This window comes from Pteropus vampyrus, unplaced genomic scaffold, assembly GCF_000151845.1.
Source record: "Pteropus vampyrus isolate Shadow unplaced genomic scaffold, Pvam_2.0 Scaffold1000002410, whole genome shotgun sequence".
In the NCBI taxonomy this organism is placed as follows: domain Eukaryota; kingdom Metazoa; phylum Chordata; class Mammalia; order Chiroptera; family Pteropodidae; genus Pteropus; species Pteropus vampyrus.
The window spans coordinates 1-9,047 of NW_011916812.1; the positions used below are offsets into that span (position 1 = coordinate 1).

The 9,047-nt window shown below is 52.5% G+C and overlaps 1 protein-coding gene across 1 annotated transcript; it reads right to left on the bottom strand.

Moving 5' to 3' along the window:
- Positions 1–35: 35 nt before the first annotated feature.
- On the bottom strand, positions 36–8,637 carry LOC105311236 (arf-GAP with Rho-GAP domain, ANK repeat and PH domain-containing protein 3-like). The gene is made up of 15 exons (XM_011387246.2): positions 8,098–8,637; positions 7,914–7,981; positions 7,696–7,807; positions 4,124–4,324; positions 3,911–3,980; positions 3,542–3,662; positions 3,268–3,452; positions 3,067–3,173; positions 2,627–2,826; positions 2,438–2,523; positions 2,104–2,286; positions 1,809–1,944; positions 1,079–1,195; positions 513–660; positions 36–406 (listed from the first exon to the last, which is right to left on the bottom strand). The coding sequence occupies exons 1-15, from the start codon at positions 8,619–8,621 to the stop codon at positions 202–204; spliced, it is 2,463 nt and encodes an 820-aa protein (XP_011385548.1). The 5' UTR covers positions 8,622–8,637; the 3' UTR covers positions 36–201.
- Positions 8,638–9,047: the final 410 nt, after the last annotated feature.

Sequence of the window (9,047 nt, forward strand, 5' to 3'; positions counted from 1 at the left end):
TCACTGATTTTGGTCCTGCGCTCTGCTGCCTCCTAGCTCTGTGATCTTGACCCAGTGACTTCATAACCTCTGAGACTCAGTTTCTTTGTGTGTAAAATGTTAATAATCCTCACCACTGAAGGTTGCTGTGAAAATTGAATGAGATATTGAGTGGGCTGTGCTTACTACAAGGCCTGGCATAGAATAAGTGCTCAGTCCACCTTAGCTGTTAATGGAAGGGGCACAGTGGCTGTAGGAATGGAGAAGACAGGATGAGGGCAAGTGGGGACAGGGAACCCATGGGAAGGGTCTCTGCTCTGTCACCTTGCCCAAGGCGCTGGTCCAGGCCTCCAGACTGTCAGCTCCATCTGTGCCAAAATGCTGGATCCTCCCTCCGGTAAGGATGAGCTCAAAGGAAAAAGGAAACCTGAAGAGAAGATGAGGTTAGGGAGGAGAATGGGGCCATGGAGGGGGCTTCAGGATCAGGATCAGGAAGGGAAAAGGGGAGCTCGATGAGCATGGGGGGCTGTTACCTGTCAAGGTCACCTGAGTCAGTGGGTGGAGGGCTCACACCCAAACATACAACATCCTGGGGCTGGATGAGGCTGAGGGGTTCAGGGCTGCTTTCTGACACAAACATTTCCAGAGCCGCTCCCAGCACGCACCACATTCGTTGGGGAGCTAAGGGACAAACTGATCGTCAGCAGGCAGACGACCTCTGTCCCTACTTTCAGAATTCCCATTCACCAGATCTTCATTCTGTGCCAAGCCTTTGTATGATCTCACCTAATCTTCACAACAATCCTATGAATGGGTGTTGTATTCACTCCTTTTTTGTAGATGGAGATACTGGGGATTCGAATTTAGGCAGCTTGCCCAAGACTCAGGGGTAGGAAGTAGCAGAGCTGGGATTTGACCCTGACTGTCTGACTTCAGAGAACAATGCTGCCACCTAGCATGGTCCCTCCCTTACCCCGTCCACCCAGCCCAATCCTGGGCATGAGCCTACTTTGCCATTCTAGCCCTCTCCTCCTTCTCTTCCCCTCTAGTGCCCGTCCTAGTTTCCCCATCTCCCCCCATCCCTCGGCTCCCCCCTCACCATCCCGGCCCCTGCGGGGGGGCGGGGGTCCAGCTTTGTTGCTGATGGGACCACAGTACAGGAAGCTGCTGTAAGTGGCAGGCACCACCACCTCGTTGTACACGCCAGGGGAGGGGTCTGCAAGAGGAATGACAAGTGGTCAGGTCAGGCCAGTACAATGGGATGGCCTGAGCCCCCTTGGGAAGTGATCAAATTGAGGAAGACAGCAGGACCAACTCTACTGGCAGCATGGCCAAGTCGAGCCCAGTGGGGCTGGACCCCTCACTACTCAGATTAGAAAGGCCTCTAACCCAGCCCTTGCCCATTGCCTCGCCCCACCAGCCAGCCTACCAGGCAGTCAGCCCTAGGTGGAGGCCTCAGAGCATGGGCCATCTTATAAGTGTTTTAGCCCTCTCTGGCCTGATCACTGGAGACCAGTATCTTTAGATGACCATTGCTATGATCAGACTGCCCTCAGGGAGATGAGACCTGGCCTGTGGGTTGACCCTGTCAGGGGCAAACCAGCACTAACACCTCAAACATCCATATTCACCCCAGGCAGTGGCCATCATCAGTCATTTCATGACATCAGGAAATAGGCCCCAGAGCATCTGAAAGTTTGGGAAATACCCAGGCTGGGCCATTGAGATAGACTTGGTCAGGGGTAATTGCAGCTCCCTGGAAGAACCAAGGCACAGGCTGGGGCTGAGAAGTGTTGGTTGGAGACAGAGGAGGCACTTGCGGAGATCACCTGGGGACAGGAGACCAGGGAAGCTGCCGCTGAGGGCCGAAGGAGACCAGGGCTCCTCGCTGTCAGATGTCTCGACACAGAGGAGCTGGGTCATGTTCTTCAGAAGGTTGGGTCCTGCCACGGCTGCACACAGTGCCTGCAGGGAGGGCAGAGCCTCCGTCAGCCCCAAGCCCCAGCCTGAGAGCCCTGGGGACAGTCCTGTGGTCATCACACACAGCCCCCTCCCCCAAGTCCAGCTATTCCATTTCAGAGACTGCTTTCTCCCTCCCCATCAGCTCCAACCGGTCCCTCCTACCTGGAGAAGCTGGCTATGATCTGGATACTGAGGGTGGGGCTTCCGGAAGAGACCCAGCCGGTATTTCCGGGAGATGAACTCTCCCCGGGGGCCCGGGGTTGTGTCAGGATGCAGCCCCTCACCTGGGGGTAAGGCCCCCGCCCAGAAGCGGTTGGCACGATCATTTCCCAAGACAATAAACAACTGCAGGATGACAAGAGGCAGAGGTAAGGGACAGGAACTGGAATCCCCAGACATTCCAATCCTGTCCCCAAGCTGGGCCCAAGGCCTTTTTTGAATGTTCTCCTTTCGTTCCCCTCCGCACCCCTATTTTCTCCCTCTTCAGACTCCTCACCTGCACTATCTCATTACTCCAGACACTCGTGTCCAGCTTCAGACTCTGCACCTTGGAGATCCCAGAACCCAGGGCCCGGTGCTGACCTGTAAGGGTGTGAGGGGCATGTGGCATGAGTGCCCCGAGTCCTCCCGCCCCAGCCTCCTCCTCCTCCTCCTCCCCATCTCAGCTAAAGGCTCCAGCTCTCACCTGCACACTGCTTGCAGATGACCACCCCCAGGTTGACGGCGGCCCAGTCTGGGCGGGAGGCCCCACAGTCTGCACAGTGCCGGTTTGCCCGATTGGACCAGATCTTCTCAGCCACCTCGTAGTCAGACAGGGTCTCGGTTACTGCTTCCTGCAGAGCGGCCGCCCAGCTCTGCCGAGCCCCCCAAGACTCGGCTGTGAAGCTGAGGGGTGGACAGCCAGTCTGTGGGCATGGACAACCCCTCACCTGTCCCATCCCACTGGCCATTCCTGTAGGAACCTCCGCAGACCACATCTGAGCCAACCCAGACCCTCCTAACTTCCTGGACCCTGCTCCCTGGACTCCCATCAGCGCCCACCCACTGAGGCCTCCAATCCTCTGCACCCTGTGCCTCCCTCAAAGTCTCTCCCCCAGCCCTGCCTTCTGCCAGTCTGGGCCCCACCTGAAGCAGCGATGGGGTGTGAGCAGGTCAAAGCTGCGACTCTTGGTCTCCCGGACACTGCAACCTTGCAGTTCAATGAAGCAGATCCCGATGCCCAAGGAGAAGGCCTGGCAGGGTCGATGGGGGAAGACAGGAGGGTAGGCATGGTGAAGTGCCACAATGGGCTAGGCCAGACCCCTCACCCTGGCCAGCCCTCTTTACCTGCTCACTCTTGTACAGTGCCAGCTCTCCAGGGCTCAGGGCAGCAAACACCTTGGCCTTGTGTCCGCGCAGCTCTAGCATGCCCGTGCGGAGAGGTCGGGGAGGTTGTGGGGGCCGAGGGTGGCCTAGGAGGCGCTGCTCTTTCAGGCAGGACTGCAGTGTGGAGCACCATGTGTCCCGCTGAGCTGGTAGGGGACAGGGAAGCAGGTCAGTGGGCCGTGTGTTCACATGGCCTCCCCAGCCCCACCCTGAACCGGAGGGCCCTGGCCCTCACCCTCACTCTCTGTGCGAAACACAAATACCCTCTGGCTGGTGATGACCTGGAATTTGTTGTCCTTGCTGCTGCGGGTCATCTCAATGGCGGTCAGAGGGATCACACCCTTGGGGAAGGGGTCCTAGAGAGACAGCCCAATGACCCACAGAGACAGAAACTCAGTCAGATGTGCTGACACCAGGGGCCAGCAGCAACTTATAATGAGATCGGCATTCATTCCACAAGCAGTGAGGTATTGCTGCTCACACGGCTACTTCAGATGCTGATGTCAGTCATGCGGTGACTGGCCCCCCACCCTGGCTTCCAATCCTGAGCCTCTCTCAGCCCTCCCTGTCCCCAGGCCTCTTGCAGAAACCGTTAGATCCCCACCTTGTCACTGCCAAAGTACATCAGTCTCCTCCCATTGAACTGCACGAAGCGCCTCTGGAAGACGTAGTTTCTGGGGAAGGGAGGAACCAAGATCAGTGAATGATAGAGGCTGTATCCTGGGAGTGCCCAGGGCCTGGGACTACATGGGGCCTGACTCCCCCACCCCATCACCACCACCCAGCCTCCCTCCCCTTCCCTTCCCAGCAGCCCCACCCCTGAGGGGAGAGCTTGTCTAGCCAGCCACTGAGCAGGGGTGTAGGGCAGTCTGCCGTGGAAGAGAAGCTGGCATAGGGTGAAATGAGGTCATCGCTGGTCTCTGTGTCCAGGGTGGGCAGTGAGAGAGTGGAGTCCTCAGGCAGCTCAAGGCTGGCATAGCCAGTGTCTTCCCGTGCCTCTAGATCCTGCCTGCTGAGCCTTGTGGGGGCCAAGACAGAGAGGAACACACATTAGACCCAGTTCCTTGGACATCCCCACCCACACCACTTAGTAGAATGCCTGGCAGGTACTGGATCTGCTTTTTAAATGGGAATAGGAAGATCCAGAATCCAAAAGATTAGCACAGACCTTCTTCTCTGAGCACACTTGGACTTCTTATTGGGAAAATTTCAGTCCCTCTCCTCTGCTATTTGAATTACTTGATAGAAGAATTGGGAAAGGGCTGTGTAGATGACTCCCTGTCATGATGGCTTATTATCTAATCAATAAGTCTTATTGGTTCTTTCTCCAAAAAGTTCCTGACTTTCTCTCCCTGGACCAAGTTCCCACCAGTTCTCACAGGGGTGATGTGGATTACCTAACTGGTCACCTGCTTCCATTCTTGCCCAACCTCCAACATCCATTTTCCCACCATCACCAGAGGGCTCTTTTAAAAATGCAAATAAGATAATTTAACTCCTCTGCCATGGAACTCTTCAATAACTTCCCATTTGCCCTTAGAATAAATCCAAATTCCTTACCATGGGCTGCAAGACCATGGACAGTGAGACCTATGGCTACTCCCCTGACCTTACCTTGGGTCGCCCTCACCTTTGCTACTACACTCCAGCCGCATTCCCCTCCCTGTCTGAAAGCCTTCGCACATGCTGTTCCCTCTGCCTAGAACACGCTTCCCTGGGCTGCCTCTTCTCACTCTCAGGTCTTTGCTTATGCCATCTTCTCAGAAAGCCCTCTATCATTCTCAATCACTTTCCAGTGGTTCTTCACCTCAGCAGCACAAAATCACTCGGGAAACTTAAAAATACCGGAATGTGGGCCCCGTACCAGATACTCAAACTTGAATTTCTGGGAGTAGGGCCCAGGCATCTGCAGTTTTAAATGTTCCCCGGGCTATAGAGCAGCTAAGGTTGAGAACCATTCTTCTACTCATTAGTTTCCTATTTGCCTGAAGAGTTGAAGCAGCCAGACAAGAAGCCCCACAGACACTCAGCATCTCATCTACCCCACTTCTCACATACTCTGCTTTCCTCCTGTTACTACTGTAAACACCCCGTCTAAAGCCAGTCCCCGCTCTGTGCACTTGATCCTCTTCCTCTCATCTACACAAAGGCCTCTCCCCAGACTTTCTCCCCTTTCTCTCCCCAACATCAGCTCATTTCCCTCTCTACGAGACCATTTCTGTTCATCATTAAACCCATATAACATTCCATCCTATGGAAAACCTTTTTTGACTTCACCTTCCACTCTGAAGAACCACTCTAATTCTCTATTCTTCTTTGCAGAAAAACCCCTCAAAAATGTTGTCTATCCGTTTCTAACTCCTTCCATTCTTTCTTTAAGTTAATTAATTATTTTAATTGAAGAAATGATGTAATCCCTCCCGCCCCCCCACTGTTGTCTACCACTCCCTCCTCCCTCTTTCATTCTTTCTTGAGCCTACTCTGATCAAGCTTTCACCCTCAGCATTTGTCAAGGTCCCCAGTGACCTCTCTGTTGCCAATTCCAGAGGTCAGTTCTTAGTCCTCATCTGGACTCTCAGCAGCATTTAACGCTGCTGACTGCTCCCTCTTCCTTGTACATGCCCTTCGCTAGGCTCCTATATCATATCCCCCTGTATTTCCTTCACCTTCACTCACCATTTCTTTTCAGTCTATTTTGCTGATCCTTCCTCTTCTCCCAAACCTCTTGATACTGGAATATGCCAGGACTCTGATCTTGGTCCCCTGGTCTACTGACACTCACTCACAGCTACGTACCCCCATCTGAATGCTGACAGCTCATAAATTTAGCTCTCTAACTCAGACCTCTCACCCAAAGTCCAGACTTGCATATCCAATGGCCTGTTTGTCAACTCTTCTTGAGTGTGTAATACACACCTCAAGTTCAACCCGGCCAAAATTGAACTCCTGACCTACTCCTACTCCCTGCTCTATGCATAGTCCTCCCCATCTCAGATCATGGCAATTCTGAGAAGTTTCAATTGCTCAGAATAGTGCTGTCCAACAAGAGTCAATGTGAAAGCCACACATGTAATTTTCAATTTTCTAGTAGCACATTAAAAAAATAAAAAAGAAACAGGTGAAATTAATTTTAATAATAGATTTTATTTAACTCAATATACCGAAAACGTTAACATGTTAGTATGTAATCGGTATAAAAATTATTAAGATAACTTATACTTATGTCTGTTATATCCATCTAGTATTGCTTTTTTGTACTAGGTCTTTGAAATTTGGTAGTTGTTTTACTGTTATGGCACATCTCACTCCAGACTCGCCACATTTCAGGTGTTCAGTAGTCACATGTGGCTAATGGAGACCACACTGGACAGTGTAGATTCAGGCCGAAACCTTGAAGTCATACTTGACTGCTCTTTTTCTCTCAAACTCCAATTTACTAGAACAGTTTGCCTTCAAAATATAACCAAAACTCAACCTACATTACTGCAGTAATCTGCTAACAGGTCTCTCTGCTTCTGCTTTTGCCCGCTACAGACCATTCCCAACACGGCAACCAGAGAGATTCTTAAAATGTAAGTCCAACCCTTCCAGTGGCTTCCTATTTCACTTAAGAGTAAAATCAAAAGTCTCTAAAGGTCCTGACCTGTCTGGCCCCTTTACCTCTCTGATGTCATCTCTTCCTACTCCTCCCACCCAGCCCACTCTGCCCCAGCCTGCCTTGTCACAGCTACTGGATCCCCCCGGACACGGGGTCTCCTTGAAGCCTCCATTCTGCCCACACCCCTGCCCGGGACACTCTTCTCCCAGATATCGTTGCGGCTGACTCCCTCACGCCCATCATGTTTTTGCTTAAGTGTCATCTTCGGAGCACTCTGCTAACGGTTCATGAAGAGTTGCAGACCGCTCTCCCTCGCGCTCCATCCCAGCGCTCGTACTGTGCTCTATTTGTTTTTCCCATGGGGAGTTAATACTTTTTAACGTATGGTGTAACTTATTTATTATATCCGTTGGTAAGTGACGATCTCCCCCGAGGGCAGGGATTTCTGATCTGTCCCAAACATCTACAACAATATTTGGCATGTAATAGGGTGCTCAATAAAGATTTGTTAAGTGAAAGAATGCAAAGCACTTCTCCTTATTTTAAATTATATACCCGTTTGCTTATCAACTTGTTTTATTTCCTTTCTGCCCCCACTGAGTCACAAGCTGCCTGAGGTGGTGACTAGGTCTGTTATAGTCATCCTGTATTTGAACCTGTACAGATACGGATCCACTGGCGGGAGCACAGTGGACATTCAAAGCACATTCAATGAATAACTGGAAACACAGCCACCACCAGCTCCTCAAGCTTCCCCACTTCCCGCCATCACCACCCTACTGAATACTCACCTGTGTTCAACCCTGTCCTGACAGGCACCTCTGCCTTCTCTTCTGTTGGGTGCCCCAGACACCCCCACCGGCTGAACACCATAGTACAGGCAGCCAGGGTCCATGATGTGCACTGTTAGGAGGAGGATGTGGGAGACAGGGAGAGAGGCTCGGGTGGGAGTGTCTGAAGTCCTGAAGGGCACTGTCCCTCTCCCTCAAACCCATGATAATCCACCTACCTGTGCCTGTGGTGGACCTGACGGCAGGGGCAGGGGCGGGAGCGGCTGTCTGGGAGCTGTCTGGGGCCCTGAGGGGAAATGTCTAGTGGTTATTAAGGGAGCAAGGAGGAAGGAAGAGCCCTCATGCCCTGCTCCTCCTTGCTCCCACCCGGTATCGGATCCCCAGGGATCCAATCCAACTCACGTGTCCTGAGCTGTCTGTGCCCCGCCTCTTAAGTCCAGGCCAAAGTAGATGGCATTGGGCATCATCTCCACAGTGTTCAAGGATGAAGGCTGCTCAGAGGAGGAGGTGAGAAGAGGAGGGGACTTCGAGCTGGACTCTGGGCTCCTGGGCACTTCTGGTCTCAAGAGGGCTGAGCTCAGACCAGGCCTCTGGGTGATAGCGGGGCCACTGAGCCCACCAAATACTGTCCTGGGCTTAGGCACAGGTTTGGGGGGCTGGGCTTGGAGGGCTGGGCTGGGGGATGGCTCCATGGCACTATCTGACTGGGGATCCAGGGAGTCCTCTGCAGTGCCCGCTTGCAGCAGGCGCAGAATGCGCTTCCGGTGCCCAGTGGCGTTGATGCCCAACTGCCTCAGCTCCTCGTGACCCAGGCCCCGGGCTGCACCCGCTGTAGCCAGGCCATTCTGCCGGAACGTGTCTGCATACTGCTCCAGGTGCACCGTGGCCAGCCACACAGCGATGTCCAGGTCCTGAGGGGCAGCCATGGGGGCTCAGGCCATTGCTGGGGGGAGGGGGAAAAGGAAACAATGTGTGGCTGGCCACGGTGCACCTGGAGCAGTATGCTGACACGTTCTGATCATGTAGGACTTGGGGCTCCCATTAGTGCCCGAAGATTATTCCAGTGGTATAAAAGAAATTTGCAAAAGATTGTAGTTTTAATAGGCTTTCTTTTAATTGTTTAAAAATTAGAAATGTTATCGTATATTGCAGTTAGCATTACTGCCATAGCAAGTTGTCCCAAGAGCCTTCATTCATACGAGTGCGCATTAGAATCAAACAGCAGAAATGAGACTTATTACTTTATCTAACTATATCGATGGGATTGGCTTACAAAACTACATTATATGACTAAGGCATGCTGATGCTGTCGTGAAATAAAAAGTATATGTATGTTAGTGCGGGAGTGGATT

What these genes read in the sequence shown, in the direction of transcription:
- LOC105311236 (XM_011387246.2), bottom strand. Translation starts at nt 8,621, where the DNA reads ATGGCTGCCCCTCAGGACCTGGACATCGCTGTGTGGCTGGCCACGGTG. An exon ending in GTTTCGCACAGAGAGTGAGG is followed by an intron (nt 3,453 to 3,541) that starts GTGAGGGCCAGG and finishes GTCCCCTACCAG; the next exon opens with CTCAGCGGGACACATGGTGC. An exon ending in GACTCAGGTGACCTTGACAG is followed by an intron (nt 407 to 512) that starts GTAACAGCCCCC and finishes TCTTCTCTTCAG; the next exon opens with GTTTCCTTTTTCCTTTGAGC.